At 34.9% G+C, this 24,101-nt stretch overlaps 1 protein-coding gene across 1 annotated transcript; it reads left to right on the top strand.

The window, feature by feature from the left end:
• Positions 1-2,297: 2,297 nt before the first annotated feature.
• On the top strand, positions 2,298-2,729 carry LOC133322657 (protein UXT homolog). Its single transcript, XM_061531621.1, has one exon. The coding sequence runs from the start codon at positions 2,298-2,300 to the stop codon at positions 2,727-2,729; it is 432 nt and encodes a 143-aa protein (XP_061387605.1).
• Positions 2,730-24,101: the final 21,372 nt, after the last annotated feature.

Raw genomic sequence — 24,101 nt, forward strand, 5'->3', positions numbered from 1 at the left:
AAAAAATTTCGGGGCTCAAAGGGTTAATCATTGGCGAATATTGATAGTTTTGGTAGGGACATTTTCTACTCAAGTAGAATTCCTAATACTAAATTAGAACCAAATAAAATACTGTTGAATAAGTACTGAGATATAGAGCCTTAAACAAAAAGTGACAAAGCTGCCCAAGTTTCCCCTACTGACGTGAGGAGGAGAAATTAGGAATTCCCTTAACTAGCATTCAAAACGGTGTTCTAGTGTATCCACAGTACATTATGCAAAGACATAGAAACCGTAAAGACTAGACAAAATGCATTTTGCCAAAATAGTTTATGAAAAAATATCCAGGGTGAATCAGGCATAACAGAGGCATGTTAAGAATAAAAACGCAAATACGCGATAAAGTGTGTGTAAAATGTAAATAAGATTAGAGATCTGTACTCAAAAAATATGTTTTTATTTTATAAGCTTGCAATATAGCGTTTAAAACGTTTAATATTGTTTGCTCTGTTGTTATGATATCGTAACAACAGAGGAAAAGCCATCTATTGGCAATTGTTGACGTATCGATTGTCCTATCTTTATACTTTTATGTCTTTGCATTATGCTATGATGAAATGGACTAGCGTTAAAAATATAAACTATAATAATTTTCTTTTTATGTCAAGTTGTGTCTTGGATAAAGTTTGAAATGTTATAGTAGCATACCTTTAGGCGAATACATCAAAGACCACATCCGTTATTGTAGTTTAGTGCGTCAACTTGAAATAAAGTTTCCTAAATAAAATTTACTTTCTTTTATTCGCAATTGATATCATACTGTAAATAATTTATATTTGTTAATTAATATTAATGGTCACCATTGCATTATAACATATGTGTTACTAATAGACACACACACCCACACAAAATATTACATCGATTTATTTGGTAACTTCCTCCGCCATCTATATGTCAGTACATAAACTACGGACGTCTCTCCATTGTGAATACAATGGAAATACAACTCTTGCAAATATTTTGCTGAGACATGACCACTCTACAAACACAAACGTGACATTTCTTTTGCATGTACATTCGTAAATAAACATTTCATGTGTTTCGAGATAATTTCTGTTTTTGTTTTGCAAAATAAGCCGGACTATTTGTCATTAATATTTGTCTTCGGGAAATTATTGCTAAAAGGTGGGTATAATGACTTACATGAATAAATAATTAAATCGTTGTTATTGGTTTATCAGCTAGCCTTAAGTTCTCAAATGACAAGAGGTGACTTGATAAGCATATGCCGATTTTAATATAAATCGCAACATTTTGAAATATTTACCGTAAGTAGCTCTTGTTGCATCCATTTTAAACTAAATATTTTGGTTTCAAGGCGCAGATCTCGGGCAGTGTGAATTCCCTTCACCTAATGTGTATGTGAATGTAATGTGGACTACTTACGATAGAAATTTAAAAGCAACACGAGTGGAGCCTCTAAAGTTGGCATAAACCCAAAAGCCTAGAAAACGGGGTGTTGGGAAAAATATGGGCTGAACGTTAGGAAAATCATACCCATTTTGTACTATATATTTTCTAATATTAGGTTTGGAAAATGAAATCCATTATTTTTATTTGAACTATAGGACTTTATTTATCATGCTTCGGAATGTCCGATTTGAGCAAATACGCAGCGTTTTGTTGTATGATTTGTTGCCATTTTAAAGGTAACATCATAATGCCTCTCTCATAGAAGTCCTGCTCTCTATTTGCAAAAAAAAAAAAAATCTAGCAGTCGATTTTCACATTCCTCCCTGCATACCAATTTTTTATCATTAAAGAAATTTTGCAATGCCAGAAAACTATGAAAATCGCTTTGTGCCAAGTCCGGACTCTATGGCGGTAACTCCATTGTTATAGAATTAACAAAATTTCAAAATTTTGATCCATTGTGGGAGAGGTACCAGCAGGAGTGGGCCGATGTGTCCAATCTTTGGATTCGATCTGGGATAGGTAAAAATATTACGATGTGGTACCAGAAGGTGTGAACAAATGGGTCCATCTTCGGACTTGATCTAGGCTTGGTAATGATAATTATTAGGTTCGAATCGTAGTCTGTTAGCTTGATATTAAAAAACAAACGTATTTTCAGCAAAATTTTTGAACGACTCGGATTGATCCCAAATACATGTTGGCTATTAAACCCAAAATGCAATAGGGCACATTTGTCATTAGCATAAAAACAAATCCCATTTTTTGAGATCCCACAATAACAGTTTCCAATTTTTCTTTTACAGCTTCAAATTGACACAAATTGACCAAAGATGATGGACAAAATGTCAAAATTATCTACAGAAAATCTCGAGGTATTCATTAACGATTATCTGAAAGAAGATTTAAAGCATTTGGAAAAATACATCCAACAATATAATGAGGAAATTATGGAATATATACAATTGAAAAATACAATACAAACGATGCGTGACAATTTCGACGATGGCTATAAAACTCAAATGAATATTGGTTGTAACATCTTTATGGAAGCTAAAGTATATGATTTGGAGACGATTTTAGTGGATATTGGAAAGGGTGTATATATACCATTCACCGCAGAGGAAGCATTGAAATTTGCCGATTTTAAAATCAAAATTCTAAATAAAGAATGTGATGTTCTGCGAGAGGAAAGCGTAAAGAAACGATCGGCCATTAAGGTGACCCTAATGTATATGGCCGAACAGGAGAAATTGGTGACGGAAGAGAAGGATTAAAGAACAAGGATATTGTTTGATAGTTTTAAGTAATTGTTTGTAAAGTAATAAATTAAGTTAAATAAAAAACTGAAAACAAATATCTATATCTGTTTGCTAATTGTATAGAATTTGTTTTATCTTTCAGAACCTGTAGTTTATTAATCAAACTCAGTTAATTTTCTTCTTCTTTAGTTCAATCTAATTTATTTTTGTTTAAACAAATACCTCCTAATCCAGATGAACACACCCATATCCCGCATACCTTGTTTTTAGATTAAAATCGCCAAACCATTATCAATGTCAACTGAACGAAAAAAATGCAAGTTTCTTGTGCGGTAGCAAAAGCCAGGTATTCGTGTTATCCAAACTAAAATGTTATTGTTTACATTGTTATAATGTTAAACTGGCAAAACAACAACCACAGCAGAAGCAAAATCATTGAGGTATTCCTTAGAGAGTCGTGGTCTATATGTTGTCTGTTTTTGTTTCGTTGCCATACGAAGGTGGGTCATTCGAAAAAAAATCCATTCATTGCAACGAAGTTGAGAAGCAATATCAGAGTCGCAAAGACCGCTCTTTACAAACACATGATAAGCTTTTTGCACACATGTGTATAGTTTTTGTTGATTTCATTTCAGCATTGTTACAGAATTTCTTTGCCAAAAGGATAACAATGACTGTGTTACCGCAATCATTTGCACTACATAAAGTTTAGCATGTGGTTTAGATTATATAAAAAGTAGACGAGGGTATGTCTTTAAGTTTATTTTGCAATGAATTATGTGGTACCGTTCACTAAGAATACGAGAATGGATATGCTCGATAAATTTCAAAAAATAATTTATAACAATTGTAGAAGTTAAGTTCGCCTGGACCGAACATGTAATACCCACCACTATGATGTGGGTACTCATAATACTTAAAATCAGTTGGGACCACTTTTTTGTGAGCCATGTATGAAGGAGGGGTACTTCACTTAGGATCATAGGCATTAAAGAGCGGTACCGATATAAGGAAACTACATATGTCAAAACATGGGGTTTTTATAATACCCCAATCTTAAGGTTTATAAAGTTAGGTTAATGCAAGCCGGCATACAATCATCATCAATGAAAATTATACGCAATTCCTTTAAAAAATCACCTTGAGTGATGAGGAGGACTATTTCCACAATGGTGGGTGGCTACATCAACAACCAAATGTTCGCATCTGGAGCTCCATAAGGTGGAGTGTATATTAACTATGTCATTCAGTTTACAACACCTTAAAATTTTCACCGAAGCTTATATATTAATCACGGCTCTCATGGGCTGTCAAATCTTTCTATCAAAATGGCATAGCTGGCCATTTATGACGGCCCCATGTTTTGACATATGTAGTCCCCTTATATCGGTACCGCTCTATAATGCCTATGATCCTAAGTGAAGTACCCCTCCTTCATTACTAACGATTACTAGTATTTTATATATCCTGCTCGAGCTGTTCATACCCCCTTCTATGGATATAAAATATGAAATTGGTTAATAAAAGAGCTCTTCTATGGGTATACGAGGTCTTCTTTCAATAGAAGAAGCCTTCTAGGAATCGGAGAGATTTTCTAATGGTGAAATTCGTATTCAATGGATAGAAGTTGTCTCATAAGAATAGACGATGTTTTCTGTGGATAGAAGAGAAATAATGTAAATAAAGGAAATCGTTCTTCTATGGTTGAAGGAGATGTTATATGGATAGAAGAGGTATTTTTGGAAATTTTCTATAGATATTCAATTATTAAAATAGGTAATATGGTAAGAAGATGTCTTGGGCAGAGAAAATAAATTATTTTTATTTAAAGTAGTTGTTCTATAGACAGAAAATGTCTTCCATGAATAGAAGATGTATTCTATAATATATAAGAGGTCTTCTATGGATTTAAGGGGTAAAATAAAGATGGATAAAGTCTACCACAGACAGAGTGGTTTTTCTTTAGATGGTAGAGATCTTTCATAAGTATAGTAGATATTTTAATAGATAAACAAGTAAAAACGTCATTAAATTCGGCAGGGTCGAACTTTTTATACCCTCCATAAGCCGTGCTATTTAAATGTCCACCTCATAGTGAAGCGTATAAAAAGAACACTTCTATGGATATAAAAGAGTCGAGTTGATATATAAAAAACTTTTCTATGGATATAACAGGACTTCTATGAACTGAACAGGCCTTCTATGAATCGGAGAGATTTTCTTATGATGAAATTCGTCTTCCATGGATATAACTTGTCTCATAAGGATGGACGAGGTATTGTATGAATAGAAGAGAAATCATGTGAATAAAGGAGGTTGGGTTTCTATGGTTCAAGATGTTCTATGGATAGGTAATTTTTTAATAAAAAAAATTATTCAATAATAAGAAGAGGTCTTGTCCCTATAGAAGAAGTAATTTTTACTTGGAGTAAGTGTTTTATGAACAGAATAAGCTTTCCATAGATAGAAATATATGTTATAATAGGTTGGGGAAAAAGAAATCCATTATTTTTATAGAAGTCATAGAAGTCTCTCTACTCTAGTAGTCGATTTTCACAATCTTCCCTAGATACCAATTTTTTATCAATAAAGAAATTTTGCAATGCAAGAAAAATTTGATAATTGCTTGGTGCCAAGTCCGGACTGTATGGCGGTTGCATTAAAACTTTTCAACCAAGCTCCCGAAGTTTCTTGCGAGTCACTGTACATATGTGTGGCCTAGCGTTGTCCTGGTGGAACACGACACCTCTCCTGTTAGCCAATTCTGGCCGTTTCTGGTCAACGGCCCAGTTGTTGACAGTAGAGATCAGAATTTAGCGTTGGACATTTGGTAGCAACGCATACCGTTTGAGGAGCCTCACCGCTCTTTGACCACGATCATTTTCGCACAGGGTTATCGTATGTGATCCATTTATCATCTCCAGTCATCATCCGTTTAAGAAATGGGTCTATCTCATTCCGTTTGATCAAGGTTTCGCAGATGAAAATTCAATCCATCCCACAAATCGAGTTTTTTTTAATCCAACTTTGTGTAAATGGTTTAAAACAGTTTTATGGTAGATTTTTAGCTTTTGGGCGATGTTACGACTGCTAACATGCCGGTAAACTTCGATCATTTCTCCGATTTTATCGACGAAAATATAATGGATATATTTTTCCCAACCTACATACCATAATATTATTGGTATGAATGATATCCTATCAACTTCTCGGATCTATGTCCTTCAGGAGTAAATATATACACCACAGAATACAAATTTTGTAATTTTTCCCTCAAAAGCCTGGGTCCATGCTTATTCTCTGGCCAGATTATCTTCCTGGTGTAAAGATTCTTGGTGTTCGGGTCATAATTGGGTCGGGTCATCAAGAGCGACCAGAAACACATCCAACATCATCATTCCCTAAATATAAACCGATCATTACCAAAAGCAATAGGGATCTTCTTGGTCAGACATATTTAGGTTATCACCTTCTATAGAAGGTCTTCTGTAAATGAAAAGGATGTACAGAGAGATATTCTGTAGTCATAAAACTATTCCTTTTTATATTTTTTTCCAATCTTCAAATATTTTCCCGGCATATAGCAATTTCGTTTACTGCCAAATTTTCCTCCCTGAAAATATTTCCTTTATTCACCTGGACAATATTTCCGCATCATATTCAACAGCTGTCAGTCTGTTTTTAATATCGTTTCGTTTTTTTATTATTTTGTTTGTTTTTGAAAGTCAATTGCTATTGTTTGATAATTTAAATTGTTGTAGCTACTGTTGCGGAATAGTCGGAAACTTTCTAAATTGTATGTGCAACCACAACTAACAATAGAAATAAAACAACAACAACATCGACACAAGTTGTTGTATTTAGTTGTTGGCTACTGGTTTGTTTGTTCGTTTGTTACTGTCTGACAATGACTGGTTATGGTTGTTGGTATCTTCATTTTGTTAACAGCAGCCAGGAGATCTTCGGTTATCTTAGTTTCTGCGTGTGTAAGTGTTTGTAGTCAAGTCACTACTGGTACGCATATCAAAAGTTTTGAGTTAGCCATCGCAAAATGTAAGCATTGACCCTCGGAGGGCGCAGAAAACAGGGCCTTTATTTGAATAATAATGAAATATATAGCTTACAGAGAAATGTAGGTTTCACAGATGTATGAAAATATTCTAAAGAATATAAGTGGAAAATAATTCTTATTGGAAATTGTTGTAACGGTGCATATATATCTCAAGGCGTATACGTTGTGGCATCACTTATACGCACCGGTGTATTAAAAACTTAATATTTATTATTTTATATAAGGCCAAAATCCATCCCTGATCATATGTGGCATTTATTTGCATCATGCAATTCTATTTATGATGTCTGAGCGTAATTTTATATTCTACAATTACTGGTGTTGTTGCTGTTCTTATTTGTGTTTGTTCGTTTGCCTGTTTCAAGTTTTTCTTTACCATTTGTTCATGGTTTTATTTGTATGGTTTATTCTCTACTTTTATATTCCAACTCGGAATTGTTTGTGCATGTTTCTGAATGTTTGGATAGTTGGCTAAGAAGTGGATGGCGATGAAGAAGAGAAGATGTGGTGGTGCTGGCTAAATAAGTTTTCCTATTTCACAATTTAACCATTTCTGTGTTTGCTGCATTGTTTGTGGTTTATGGGGTCAAATTCGATTCAAAGTGAAAATTGTTCCTGTCGAGTTGTACAGAAAAGTTTATTTTGTATTTGACCGAAGCGAGAAGCTGTGGAATTTTAAAAATGAGGAAATCATGTAAATTTATTTCGGCTATGTTTGCAAACAACAATGTCTGGCATGGAAGGAAATTGGAAACGTGCGGTCGGTTGTGATGTGTCTTGATGAAAATGTGAACTTGTATCGAAGCAATGTTATTGATTTGTTGTGAAAGAGATAAAAACATTTTTTTGGAAATATCGGAGCACATTTTTTAAAATAACATAATCAAGTAAGATTGTATTAAAAGTCATTAAAAGGTTTATAGTCTAAATAGCAACATCAACAACAAGGTGTTAATGAAAGTTTCCAATCATTTAAAGTATTCAACAATAATAAATGATAACAAAATGATTTGTTTTAAAACAATTTTGTTATTTTTTATAATATGCAAGCAATATTTAAAAAAATAGTGTTCAGACGTTAAAATCAGGCTTATTCAGACTAAAAAAATATTTGCAAGGCTTTAAAAATAAATTTAGAGCCTTTTTCAGGGCTGAAATTTAGAAGTGGATTTTAAAATATTTTTATGACATAAATTCAGTTGTAAATTTTTGCAAAATATTTTTCTATGCTTTAATTTAGACGTACAATTTTTAAAGAATAATTTTAAAGTTTTTTTTTGAAATACAAATGCCTTCTTATCCTCAAAGTGAGGTATCAGCGAAATTCTCATGCAGTTTAATTCTTTGCTTAGCTAAGTACCTCGCTTTTTTACAAGAGACATGTGGGTATAAAAGGTTTTTGTAAAGAAGCTATTAATACCTTCTAGGGAAAGTATATCCTAGGGAAAGTAGATCCGAAACTATAGTCTTCCCTTCCCTGTCCACAAAGAGGTAGGTGGACAATACCACACTTTCCCCACCAATAAATAATTTGTTTTATAAAAACAACAAACAAAATACAAATTGCATCCCAACGCTCCTGAATATTTTTCAAGGTTTAAATTTAGGATTTGGTTTTCATACCCCACCCAACTATTTTACCTGGATATTTATTTATTTGTTTAGCCTCAAGAGTTTGCAACGCGGCGAAATATTGATCACAAACCCACCTTTTAGTATACCAATTGTAATATCTCGACTAGATGAATCGATCTAGATATGTGTACATCCGTCCGGCTGTACATTATAATATGTAAACACTATACAGGCCGCAGTTATGGACCTATGGTCACAAAATGTTGGACGGGTTCTGGCCATAGAAGGCTTCTACTATTTTTGGTAATGATCCATTAATATTTAGAGGACGAAATGGATCAAAAACTTTATTTTTGTTTACTTTTCTGGTTGCTCCCGAGGCTACATTTATGACACGAACACAACGAAAGTTTACATGGGGAGGGGGATTTAGCCAAAGTATTACCATAACTATTTTGATGAATATCGGTCAATATTTAGAGGTTCAAATGGGCCAAAATTTTTGTGTGAAACATAGCAAAAGGCCTGACCTTTAAAATGATACCAATTATATTGCTGTATGGGCTTGGATGTGGGAGTTATACTTAAATACGTACAGGTATCTACGTATTCTGTAGTTGCTTAGTAGTATCATTACCACACTAGAAGGTGGAAATATAGCACTGGTGACTTTTTTTAAAATGAGGTTCCGGTTATGACCAATGATGGCACCTACAATTTTTGATGATGATCAGATAATATATCGGCGATGAAATCGACCGACAACTTTATTTTTGTCTGGTTTTCTAGTGACCTTAGACGCCACGATTATCAACTGATCATCACAAATTTTCCATGGGGAAAGTGACCTGACAAACTAATTCGAATGTCGGTCAATATCTAGTGGCTCATATGAACTAAAACTTTTTTGTGTAAAACAACAAAATTTGAATCTTTTAAATATGAAAACATGACTCAGAAAAGAGCCACAGAGAAGATGTTGATGTTGTTAATATTTCCCATGCTAGGAATATAGATCCGCAGACATTGAGAGCTATGTGGTAGTTGTCATATTTTCGGCCCCGTTCAACTATACCGTAGTAAAAAAAATGTTGAAGGCTTAAAATTATTTTAATTTGTTTGTAAATAATTTCAAAACAATAGATTAAGTTTTACGAATTTTTAAAATATTAAAAAAATTAATACGTAGATTTTTTAAAAACAATTTTTAGAAAACTAAACTCAGACGTCGATTTGTAATGCCTAAATTCAGCAAATGTGTTAATAAATTAGTGTATTAACTCAGGCACAGATTTGTTAAAAATATATTAAGAGTAAGTATGTATTGAGCAATAATTTAAAAAAAAGTAATTTTAATTTACAATTCATTTTCCTCGATATATAAAATTCATTCACAAAACGCAACTTCATCAGAATCAATGAGCATTTTTGTACTATAATAATTATAAAGGAAAATAGACGACACTTACCTTTTAATACACTGGACTAATTTCTGGTTCCGGGCCGTTTTTTAATATCCAATAAGAAAAATACTGGTATGGTCATTTGATAGACAACAACGGAAATACACAAACTATTCACAATACAATTCAACACACATTTATTTTGATATGCATATGCATCAAGAAAGATTTTAAACGAAAATAAATTAATTTTGTTAAAACAAAATTTTTTTCTTCAACAAATGATCGAAAACCACTTTATCGCATATTTAGATATTCACAAGATTTTAAAATATCGAAGAAAGAGATTATTGCAAATAATTGCTGAGGGACAACAATAAATTACTGACAAACTCTCATTAAAACACACACACGAACTGCGTATTTCAAATAATGCATGGGCAAAAAGTAACAACAATAACCATATATATTTTCACTTTTTCCAAAATATTTTAATTGAACATCTCCTTCAATTGCATATTTACGTTGAGGAACACAACTCGCGACCGAGAACCAAAAATACAATTGGCAACATAAGGCGGGAGACAATCAGGAGAAACGACATTTGGTAGCTCGGTGTCTCCGAGCTACCAACGACATTACAATCATAAAATTCGATTATTTATTACGATTGACAAAACGACCGAGAGATCAGTATGGACACCGGCACGAAAGAACTTCCGACCACGAAAAGCACGAAAAACAAAAACAAATGACTGAGAGCAGTAACTCTCAACAAAACACACACACACGGCTGTTTTACACCACACTCGTAGGCAAAAGAACAACAAGAATGACAATCCAATTGGAATGCCAAAAATAAACATGAATTTCTTGATGTTTTATTACAGAAAAACTTTAAATTTCACATACATATGTATGTATATGTAATTTATAATGATCACGCAATTATATTTAACACATTTTTCCACAATATTTTAACGTATTTTATCCTTAAATTACATTTTAACGATTAGCGACTTCAGTTCGCGACCGACCGGCAGAAAATTAATTGACAACTGATGGAGATGATATGAGATGACAATAAGGAGAAACAGTGTTGTCAATGTTGCGATTAATTAATTATTTAGACTATCGATTGGGGGAAAGAACGTAAAAACCATACAATGGTATGTTCCCGTACTGCAAGAATCTACTAGTCTGTAAAAATGTTTTGATATCATAGAGGAAAATTTGTTATCGTAGTTAAAACAGTAGATTTTTGTTGTACGGGAACAGACCAACAATAAATAAACTTTGTATATCGTGATATTTCTTGCAAACCTAAATCAAGTTCGAAGATGAGGATTATCGGTTGCAGAAAATTATTTATATCCTATACAACGATGTTGTCATATCTCGATTAGCTGAATCGATCCAGACATCCACACGTATCCGTTTGTCAATTATAGTTTGTAAATACGATACAGGATAGAGTTATTTACCAGATGTATTGCATATAGGTCTGGTTCTGACCAAGAAAGACGCCTATTGTTTTTGCTAATGATGGACCTCTAGAGGCCACAATTATGACCCGAACATCACGAAATTTTAAGAACAGAAAGGGTTCTGGCCATAAAATAAGCCTGACTATTTTGATGAAGATCGATTACTATTTATGGGGCCATATGACGGAATATAGATCTGGGGAAACAAAGAACACAATGGTAGTTGTGTAGGAGAGTTGCGCTTGCCAGGATATTTTCAGCCATCAAACAAATATTCATATCATGATTTGTTGTTCGATAAACAGCCACTACGCCATCTGAAGGCAAAATATTTTAAATTTGGTTTGGCTATGTAGCACGATTTTGGTAACCAATAATTTTAATGGCATCTTTAAATAGGTTTGAAGGATAGGAAAATCACACTTCTCGTCCATTTTGCCGTCATCTATTCACCAAGGAAGATTTTAAGACTTGGTATTTCAAGTGAAATATATTTCCAATTTTTGTATACCTAACACTATTGATGTGTATTGGATATTAATTATTCACTTATACCCTTAGTAATCCATATTTTTAACTGGTGAGTTGACCAACTAAACAATTCTTATAGATTGGTTATAAATCATTTTTTTAATAGCTCACTTTAAAATATAAATTTTTGCTGCGATTGATAAGTGCGATTTATTTTCAAATTGTATAAATTCTTTTTGCTGGTGCTAAATCGTTACGGCGGTAAGATTTTTTTTTGTCAATTTCTCAATTAAATTGAGAGTTAACATTATCGTATTCTTTTCTTTGTCAGATTGGCACCTATTTTTTCTGCACTACACACACAAAAATACATACAGAGCCCTAAAATACTGGTTTTTTTCCGTAAACTTCTGATCACCTTGCACAGCTCTCCAGCAGTACCTTCAATTTGCATTTAATCTTTGAACAGAGTGTAGTGTCGAACAAAGAAGAACGAAAAATTAGCGAAAGAATATTTCTGTTGTAAAATCAGCAAGTGAGCTTAAGCGTGATGAAAGTAGTGCTGCAAAGTTAATTGAATATAAGCTATTAAAGTTGAAACAAATCTGTAATTTTATCATCGCATAACCTGTAGAAGAAATTTTGGAAAGTTCATAATCTCCTGAAGTTCGACTAAGAATTGCGAAGCTGGAAAGCGTGGAATTTGTCGTAATCATCCGACTGCTAATACACTTACGAGAGCATTCTGCATATAGAAAAGTGCTGCAGTACCCGCGATTAAGCTCCAGAAATAAGGCTGCAGAAAGTGTACCAATGACACCAATGTTATATCGATCGTAACTAATTAAAATATAAAATTTAGTGAAGTAATTGACAGTGCAATGTATTATTTGGTAGGCAAGAGTGTATCAAGTGTATAAAAATCTACATATAAAAAAATCAAAATAATTTGGTTTATGTGTTAAACTACGATTTTTGTTATATATTCCAGTATTTGTGGTGAATTGCCAAGATTAATAATGAATAATTAAATATTTGTGTTTCTACCCACCAAATAAGTTGCACTGTGTAATTGAATCTCTTGTACTTTTTATATGTCTTCTTTATTAAGATCTGTTAACATTAGCAAGATCACAGCTAAGCTACATAATTGCAGTCACAAATATATATATCAGTGACATACTTACACTGAATGCAGTTTTACAAAAGAAAATACTGGGTTGTGATCTTGGCTAAATGTTGATAATGTTATGTATCTCAGTATGCCCAACAATCTAATGATAAGCGTATTGCAGGTTATTTGTTGCCAGACGACTAGCAACATTATCAATGTAAATCAAAATTACAGCACTCTGTAAGAGAATGTAACTCACATCCAACCACACATACTACTCGTTTACAGCTACTCTCATCGAAAGGCCTTTCGTCGGAGGAACAAACAAGATTATAAACTGTAAGTGATAACATTGCGATTATTTTAACATTGATGGTTAATGTGAGTAACATTATTACTGATTTTTTTTTTTTGTCTGCTGCTATGATCAGCTGGCATATTTATTTAATGAATTGTATCTTCTGCCTCTATCGTACATTAAGGTGGGTGTTAGATTTCTTATATATTTCAATGAATCTATGCCTTACCGTTTTCTACTTTCATTATTATTATTATCAATTTAAATTATTATCAATAAGGTCACAAGATGAATTGACATGTATGTCATTATTTTCATCTCTGCTATTTACGTGAATTTTCATATATGATATTTAAATTTAGTTCTATAAGGATAATGGTAGAATTATTTTATAATAAATTTATGATGTTTGATTCTGAGTAAATTTGCTTTAGTTTGATTCCATAGCAAGGTAGGGTAGGAAGGTTCCATCAAAATTGGGAATCACAGAGACAGATTTTATTACCGGATGGAAAGATTCTGTGATCAGGAGGGAGGGCAAATGGACGGAAACACCTAAAAGTCCATTATAACTATGACACCGTGTGATGTAAAATTTCAAATTATCTATATTCTATCTCTTCCCCCTTCTATTGAGCACGAATATTAAAATAGTTTAGTGTAGCTGAAGTGAAGGCATTGAAGTTCCAAACCCATCCCAGTACGACGAGTGATAAGGCCGGAGGTTAACGTGCTCTTACTTCAACAAAAATGCCTGTAAGACCTACTTCAAAATAAAATATACGTTGTATGCTACATAATAAATTATTTTTGGCGCCCAACACGTGGGACCCAATCAGGAAATTTTAAGGAAAACAACAGCTTCTTAGTATTACACTATTTTAGTGTAGTTTCAGATATTTGGTTTGGGTTCACAAATTTTATATTCTTTATCTATCCTTTTCAATTTATATATCTATTTTTTCTCATTTTAAGAGTACCTCTTCATGAGTATGGATTAGAGACGAATCAAGATTATATCATTTTGTCTTTACCGATTTTTGGAGAAATCTCCCTTCGCTTCTTTATTAGGATATTATTGATCTTTGCTCTTTGTTTGCATGGAATGCAGATTCTGGCTAAAGGCTGGTTCTGACCACAACATAACACAAGGTTAATAATGTCTACTTCACAATGTTGGATAATGGAACGTGATCTGTTACCATTCCAAATTGTGGTTTCTATTAGTCTATCCTGCAACTTTCTTTTGATTTATTTTACATTTCATTGATTGTCACTTTATTGTTTCGAACTTTCCTTTCCCAAATGCTATGGAATCAAACAAGTTATATAATTTTTATATTTATCTGCAAACATTCACATTAAATTCACTTAAGATGTATAGTTATTGGCTAGAGAATTTATAAAGTTTGTTGGGATCATACAAATGAGAGGGTTTTGTGAATTTGGAATTAAAAAAAAACATAATAATTCTACTTCTATATTTATATTCAATATTCTGGATATGAAATATAATACATCATTATAGTATTGCAGAAACATTAAAATTTTACTCCATAAATATTTTGGTGTAAATTAACATAAAATTAGTAACATTTTGGAAAAATATTTTATTCAATAATTTCATGTTGCCAACAACATACCGATGAGCTAATTATCTGTTCAAATTGTCATAGGATTGTTCAATTTTTGTTGTATAATTGGATTGTTTCGAATATTTTGTAGGCAAATATCGTCGGTATACCTGATAAATTTATATCGCATACTAAATTATTATTGCTACACATCTGGTATTTCTTTGAATATTTTAACGTTGTTGTTCTCATCTTTTGATTTTACCTCGATTTTAAATTATGGCTACAAACGCTGGGGATAAATCTATCTCATCAGAGAGCGATCGCCACCCTGCTTGTAATGCTTGTGGGGAAGCCATATCTTCAAACACATTACTACAGAAAACCGCCTGCAATCATGTTTTCCATAAAGCTTGCCTGGATGTTTGCGTGAAATCAAGACCTTTCTGTCCGATATGCAACGCCAGGATATCAGCTGAATCTCAGACCCCTAGTACTTCTCAGGTGAGAACACGAGCACAGGCTAGGTCAGCTGTTACTCCAGCTGCTGATGAATCATTAGGAACTCAGAGTGGTACTAGTAATACTAATGCTACAACGGCTCCTAACATTAGTTCGACTGAGAGAATTACTGAACTCGTAACAAATATTGTCACCACCCAATTGTCTTCTTTTAGTGTGCATATGTCTGAGCTGATCGAGAGAAATATTGCAGCCAGTATGGCTAGGCTTATGTCCAACAATTCTCCACGTCACCAACCTCGACAGCCAAGTACGTCACCTCAACAAATGCAGACTCTTCCTGCAGTTGAGGATCGTACGTTTAGGGAGTTATTCGGTATTACCACTCATCCTGAAAACAATATTAATAGTAATAATGTCCCTAATAGGCATCCTACGAATCCAGGTAACTCAGGTTTGAATGTTTCTGGATTTGGAACAAACCATTCATCTGACCTTCAATCCCGTCCGGACAAGGTACTCCAAGTGATGTCCAATTGGAAGTTGAAATTCAATGGCGGACTTAACGGATTATCAGTCGATAATTTTATATATAGGGTTGAGGCTTTGACGGCTCAAACCTTACAAGGTAATTTTGAGTTATTATGTGGTAACGCTAGTTCCCTGTTCGACGGTAAAGCCAATGACTGGTTTTGGCGATACCATCGCTCAGTACCAGCCATACGTTGGAGTGATATGTGTAAGGCTCTCAAAGAGCAATATCAAGACTCAAGAACCGATATTGACATACGAGAACTCATCAGGGAGCGAAAACAGAAGCCGAATGAATCATTCGATTGCTTTTACGAGTCGATTGTCGCTCTTACTGATCGCCTTCAGACTCCTATTTCAGAGAATGTCTTAGTGGAAATCCTTCGTCGAAATCTCCTTCCCGAAATCCAGCACGAGATTTTAAATCTCGAAATAAAATCTTTGCCAATCCTGCGAGACACATGTCGTCGTCGCGAATTCTTTTTGCAAGATATGCGTCGAAGGCATGGTTTTGCAATGCCAAAACCTACCCCAGTTGCGAAAAGAATTTCAGAAATAGACGCAGAAGAGTTAGACAATGTAGATATTCGAGATGTGTCTAGTGAGGAAATATCAGCCATTAGTTTAGTGTGTTGGAATTGCCAGAAGAAAGGGCATCGCTATCAGGACTGCCTTTCTGACCGCACCATTTTCTGCTATGGTTGTGGCGCCCCTGACACATATAAACCGAACTGCAGCAATTGCAAGTCAAAAAACTGGAATGCGAGTGCACCGAAGAGTGCAATAAACCAAACCAGATCATTGAATCTGGAATAAGTATCTTAAAAAAACCCAATATTGACCAAACCTGCTATAGAAACTCTACTAATACTTATATGAATTCGACCAAATGTGACAACCTTAATTCAGACTCAAAAACTCCACCTTTATCTAAACCTTTCCATGTTCGCTTGAGGGAATATGAAATTGCCCGAGAGAGAATATTTGGGGAAAATGGAAATAAAACCTCCAGATCCTCCAATCGTATGAAATCATTTTGGAAAAATGTTAGGAATTTCAAGCGTAAACTGGTTTTTTCGATCTTGGATAATCCCTCTGATGTGCGACCATACGCTGAGGTAGAGCTCTTTGGCAGTAAGATGATGGGACTCCTGGACACAGGGGCTTCTATTAGCTGTATTGGAGCTGGATCAGCTCAACGATTTTTGGATTCTAAAGCTCCATTTAAGAAATTAAAATCCGCTGTTCGAACCGCAGACGGAAAGAAACAGGATGTTTTGGGTTTTGTAGAAACCTTAATCACGTTTAAGGATGACAAAAAGCCTATCACAATTTTTATTATTCCTAGTTTGGATAGGGATCTTTTCTTAGGGATAGATTTCTGGGAAAAATACAACTTATTACCTCCAGAATTTCGTCGCGGTGGTGGTAATTTAGATATAGGAATTTCGGAGGTCTCTGGTCAGATTCCTTTGTCGAATGTTCAGAAACGGCAGTTAGACCAAGTTATTCGTCTTTTTCCTTCTTATGCTGTGGAGGGTCTTGGTAGAACAGACATTTTATGTCACACTATAGATACGGGTGAAGCTAAGCCCATAAAGCAACGCCATTTTCCGGTGTCCCCAGCTATTGAGCAGTTGATTTACAAGGAATTGGACAGAATGATAGCCCTAGACGTGATAGAGGAATCCAACAGCCCTTGGTCCTCTCCCGTTGTCCTTCACAGGAAACCGGGAAAGAATCGGCTGTGCTTGGACAGCAGAAAAGTTAATTCGGTTACAGTAGGAGATGCGTATCCCCTCCCTCAGATAGACGCCATTTTAAGTAGGCTCCCGAAGGCTGAATTCATAACTAGTTTGGATCTGAAGGATGCCTTTTGGCAGATTCCTTTGGACCAGAAGTCTCGAGAGAAGACAGCATTCACCGTCCCGGGGAGACCCCTTTACCACTTCAAAGTCATGCCTTTCGGCTTATGTAATGCCCCAAACTATGTCCCGTTTGATGGACAAGGTGGTACCCCCGGACCTTAGGACGGAAGTGTTCGTCTATCTTGACGATCTTCTGGTTGTTTCGGAATCGTTCGAAAGGCATCTCGAAGTTCTCAGACGTGTTGCGAGAAGGATTCGGGAGTCTGGTCTAACGATCAATGTGGAGAAAAGTAATTTTTGTGTTCCTGAGGTGCGATATTTAGGTCACATCGTGGGGAATGGTGTTATTCGAACAGACCCTGAAAAAGTTTCCGCTGTTACGGAATTTCCTCCTCCTCGCTCGGTTAAACAGGTTCGTAGATTTCTGGGTATGACCGGTTGGTACCGGAAGTTTATTAGGGATTATGCTTCTATTACCACCCCTATGACTGATTTGCTGCAAGGCAAGAAAAAATTTGTATGGACGGATGAGGCTCAAAAAGCCTTTGAAGTTTTAAAGTCTCACTTGAGCTCAGCCCCTGTTCTGCATAGCCCAAACTTTTCACAGCCGTTTTACATACACTGTGACGCTAGCAGGACAGGAATAGGAAGCGTATTGGTGCAGAAGAATGCGGAGGGTGAAGAGGTTCCTATCGCCTTTATGTCGAAGAAGCTCAATAAAGCCCAACGCAACTATTCAGTTACCGAACAGGAATGCTTGGCAGCAATGCTGAGTGTTCAAAAATTTAGACCCTATATCGAAGGACATGAGTTTACTATAATTACTGACCATGCGTCATTAAAGTGGCTCATGTCCCAGAAGGATCTTAGCACAAGGCTGGCTCGGTGGGCCCTTAAACTGCAGGGGTACAAATTTAGCATTCAGCATAGGCGTGGTACTCTAAACATAGTCCCTGATACGCTTTCAAGGGCCAATACGGAAGACCTGTCAGCTCTGGGAACCGTATTCGAAATCGAGAGAGATTGTGGTTTGTTTGTTGACTTGGAATCCATCCATTTTAAATCCAAGGAATACCTGGAACTTTTGAATAAAATTGAAAAGAATCTGGATAACCTTCCCGATCTTAAAGTTGTCGATGGATTCTTATACCGCCGTACCGAACATGCCACTGGGGAACAAGTTCATGACGATTTATGCTGGAAGTTATGGATACCCCGAGAGCTAGTGGCTGATGTTCTGTATAAAGCGCATGACCAACCGCTATCAGCGCATAGTGGAATCAACAAGACCTTGGCAAGAATTCGGAGATACTATTATTGGCCAAACTTGGCAGCAGATGTGAAGGAATACATCAATAATTGTGAAATATGCAAAACTACCAAACACCCCAACACAGTTCTAAGACCTCCTATGGGTAAAGCCTCCGAGACTTATAGATTTTTCCAAAAACTTTACGTCGATTTCCTGGGTCCTTATCCCAGATCGAAATCCGGTCACATTGGTATTTTTATAGTACTTGACCACTACTCTAAATTCCCGTTCTTAAAACCTGTGAAGAAATTTACAGCAGAGGTGGTAGTAAAATATATGGAAGATGACCTGTTCCACACATTTGGAGTACCTGAATCTATCGTGTCGGATAATGGTTCCCAATTCCGCTCTAATGTTTTCAATGATCTTTTAAAGCGCTATGGAATACACCATATTTATACAGCTGTGCATGCGCCCCAATCTAATGCGTCGGAGAGGGTTAACAGATCAGTTTTATCGGCTATTAAATCATATGTCAAGCCAGACCAGAAGAATTGGGATGAGCACCTTAGCAGCATATGTTGTGCGCTGCGATCCTCAATTCATTCTGCTATTGGTACCTCACCGTACTATATTGCCTTCGGTCAAAATATGGTAACCAATGGTTCTACCTATTCTTTGATTCGGCAATTGAATATGCTGGAAGATCGTTCCATTCGGTTCAATAAAGACGACTCTAGGGATATAGTAGGTAGACGGGCATCTGAGCTTATGAATAAGCAGTATCATAGAAATGAAAGGAGTTATAATTTGCGATCTAGGGAAGTTTCTTATAAAATAGGTCAGGAAGTGTATAGAAGAAACTTCAAGCAAAGCAATTTCGAACAGGGATATAATGCCAAATTAGCACCCACATTCTTGAAAGCAAGGATACGACAGAAAATAGGGAATAGCTATTATGAGCTGGAGGACCTAAAGGGTAACCCGGTCGGCACATACCACGCTAAAGATATTCGTCAATAGATTTCCACAACTAAGCTTTTATGGCAAGCTTTATCAGCCCCGGAAATGAAAACATTCCCTATGTCTGATTTTGGAAGGGGGGAATGTAGAGTTGCGCTTGCCAGGATATTTTCAGCCATCAAACAAATATTCATATCATGATTTGTTGTTCGATAAACAGCCATCACGCCATCTGAAGGCAAAATATTTTAAATTTGGTTTGGCTATGTAGCACGATTTTGGTAACCAATAATTTTAATGGCATCTTTAAATAGGTTTGAAGGATAGGAAAATCACACTTCTCGTCCATTTTGCCGTCATCTATTCACCAAGGAAGATTTTAAGACTTGGTATTTCAAGTGAAATATATTTCCAATTTTTGTATACCTAACACTATTGATGTGTATTGGATATTAATTATTCACTTATACTCTTAGTAATCCATATTTTTAACTGGTGAGTTGACCAACTAAACAATTCTTATAGATTGGTTATAAATCATTTTTTTAATAGCTCACTTTAAAATATAAATTTTTGCTGCGATTGATAAGTGCGATTTATTTTCAAATTGTATAAATTCTTTTTGCTGGTGCCAAATCGTTACGGCGGTAAGATTTTTTTGTCAATTTCTCAATTAAATTGAGAGTTAACATTATCGTATTCTTTTCTTTGTCAGATTGGCACCTATTTTTTCTGCACTACACACACAAAAATACATACAGAGCCCTAAAATACTGGTTTTTTTCCGTAAACTTCTGATCACCTTGCACAGCTCTCCAACAGTACCTTCAATTTGCTTTTAATCTTTGAACAGAGTGTAGTGTCGAACAAAGAAGAACGAAAAATTAGCGAAAGAATATTTCTGTTGTAAAATCAGCAAGTGAGCTTAAGCGTGATGAAAGTAGTGCTGCAAAGTTAATTGAATATAAGCTATTAAAGTTGAAACAAATCTGTAATTTTATCATCGCATAACCTGTAGAAGAAATTTTGGAAAGTTCATAATCTCCTGAAGTTCGACTAAGAATTGCGAAGCTGGAAAGCGTGGAATTTGTCGTAATCATCCGACTGCTAATACACTTACGAGAGCATTCTGCATATAGAAAAGTGCTGCAGTACCCGCGATTAAGCTCCAGAAATAAGGCTGCAGAAAGTGTACCAATGACACCAATGTTATATCGATCGTAACTAATTAAAATACAAAATTTAGTGAAGCAATTGACAGTGCAATGTATTATTTGGTAGGCAAGAGTGTATCGTGTGTATAAAAATCTACATATCAAAAATCAAAATAATTTGGTTTATGTGTTAAACTACGACTTTTTTTTTATAAATTCCAGTATTTGTGGTGAATTACCAAGATTAATAATGAATAATTAAATATTTGTGTTTCTACCCACCAAATAAGTTGCACTGTGTAATTGCATGTTTCTTCCTGTACTTTTTATATTTCTTCTTTATTAAGATCTGTGAACATTAGCAAGATCACAGCTAAGCTACATAATTGCAGTCACAAATATATATCAGTGACATACATACACTGAATGCACTTTTTACAAAAGAAAATACTGGGTTGTGATCTTGGCTAAATGTTGATAATGTTATGTATCTTACTATGCCCAACAATCTAATGATAAGCGTATTGCAGGTTATTTGTTGCCAGACGACTAGCAACATTATCAATGTAAATCAAAATTACAGCACTCTGTAAGAGAATGTAACTCACATCCAACCACACATACTACTCGTTTACAGCTACTCTCATCGAAAGGCCTTTCGTCGGAGGAACAAACAAGATTATAAACTGTAAGTGATAACATTGCGATTAATTTAACATTTCATGCTGATGGTTAATGTGAGTAACATTATTACTGATTTTTTTGCTTTGTCTGCTGCTATGATCAGCTGGCATATTTATTTAATGAATTGTATCTTCTGTCTTTACCGTACATTAAGATGGGTAATAGTTTCTTATATATTTCAAGAATATATACCTTACCATTTTCTTCTTTTATAATTATTATTAGGAATTCAAATTATTATCAATAAGGTCACAAGATAAATTGGCATGTATGTCATTATTTTTATCTTTGCTATTTATGTGGATTTTGATAGATGATATTTAGATTTAATTATATACGAATAATGGTAGAATTATTTTATAATAAATTTATGATGTTTGATTCTGAGTAAATTTGCTTTAGTTTGATTCCATAGCAAGGTACGGTAGGAAGGTTCCATCAACATTGGGAATCACAGAGACAGATTTTATTACCGGATGGAAAGATTCTGTGATCAGGAGGGAGGGCAAATGGACGAAAACACCTAAAAGTCCATTATAACTATGACACCGTGTGATGTAAAATTTCAAATTATCTATATTCTATCTCTTCCCCCTTCTATTGAGCACGAATATTAAAATAGTTTAGTGTAGCTGAAGTGAAGGCATTGAAGTTCCAAACCCATCCCAGTACGACGAGTGATAAGGCCGGAGGTTAACGTGCTCTTACTTCAACAAAAATGCCTGTAAGACCTACTTCAAAATAAAATATACGTTGTATGCTCACGAAATTTGGTATAACGTGCTGAATTAAGCCTTGAGTGATGTATGCCAAGTTTGGAGAAAATCGGTCCAGATTTAGATATAGCTCCCATATATAGTTTCGTCCGATTTCATGTAAATGGTGCCCCAAAGTCCCTATATATCTTTCGATTTGCACGAAATTTGGTACAGCCTAATCATTTAGGTCTAGAATGATGTCTGCCAAGTTTCGTGAAAATCGGTGCTGATTTAGATATAGCTCCCATATATAGTTTCGTCCGATTTCATGTAAATAGTGCCCAAAGTCCCTATATATCTTCTGATTTGCACGAAATTTGGCATAACGTACTGAATTAAGCCTAGAGGGATGTCTGCCAAGTTTGGAGAAAATCGGTCCAGATTTAGATATAGCTCCCATATATAGTTTCGTCCGATTTGATGTAAATGGTCCACCAAAGTCGCTAAATATCTTCCGATTTGCACGAATTTAGGCATAACGTTCTGAATTGAGTCTAGAATGATGTCTGCCAAGTTTCGTGAAAATAGGTCCTGATTTAGATATAGCTCCCATATATAGTTTCGTCCGATTTCATGTAAATGGTGTATCCAAGTCCCTATATATCCTTCGATTTGCACGAAATTTGGCATAACGTAATTAATTGAGCCTAGAATGATGTCTGCCAAGTTTCGTGAAAATCGGTCCAGATTTAGATATAGCTCCCTTTTATTATAGATTGATTTTAAGTAATTGACGTACTAAGGAACCAATTGGAATAAAACGTTCTGAAAGTTGTATAACCTAACCTGTGACAAGTTTGTTTGAAATCGCTCAATATTTGGATAGAGCTTCCATATATATTTTCGCCCGATCTCTAGTAAATTGGGCATCAAACTCCTCATGTTAGTCAGATTGACATCAAATTTTGCACAACTTAAAAAATTGAGCATAGAATTACGTAGTTGCGTTTTCTAGAAGTGCAGACATAGCCCAACGGATGACCTATTTATATTTGTTTGAAGTCGATTGACATACTTTATGGATAGATCTAGGTAGATTCACATTTAGATAAATATCACATTTTTTTCATCCATTTTTATGTTATAGTCCTGCTTAATATACCCATAGTGGTGAAGGGTATCATATAGTCGGCCCCGTCCGACTTTACTACTTTCCTTACTGGTTTATTTTTATTTATTTTTTGTTTTATACCATAAATGAAAATTGGTAGCGGTTCATTGTTGATTTATGTACAGTTCGAACAAAGTAATTTTCGTAGATTTCAGTTTTAAAATTCGGAATTAAAAAAATAATACCTTGATAAGTTGTAAGATTATCACTAGAATTGTACTTCAGAAGTACTGATTGAAAATGCGGGCGCTGCTTTTAAAATATCTATTCTGAGTTGGTTCCAATTATTGGTCATACTTCAAATCAAGTATTTGTACCGAGCAGATTTCAACGTGCTAGCTACTTTACTCCATTTCAGTATACTGTGATTCACCTTTTTGAATAATAGTCCCGATAACACCTTATTAATTAAACTCTGTATATACTCTTCATCTTTGCGATTGTTGTAGTCCAGTCGGATCGTGTTTCTGTTGTTTCAAAGTGTGACATTCGAGCATTAAAGAGGTATTAACGAAGCCAACAACAATGAAGCATAACAACCGTATTCTTACACATGTATTGTATTTCAAAGTGAAAAAGACCAGCAACTACCAACTGCGGGTAAATTACT

This window comes from Musca vetustissima, unplaced genomic scaffold, assembly GCF_032173495.1.
Source record: "Musca vetustissima isolate MV318-11 ecotype Yass unplaced genomic scaffold, APGP_CSIRO_Mvet_v1 utg6303, whole genome shotgun sequence".
Lineage (NCBI taxonomy): Eukaryota > Metazoa > Arthropoda > Insecta > Diptera > Muscidae > Musca > Musca vetustissima.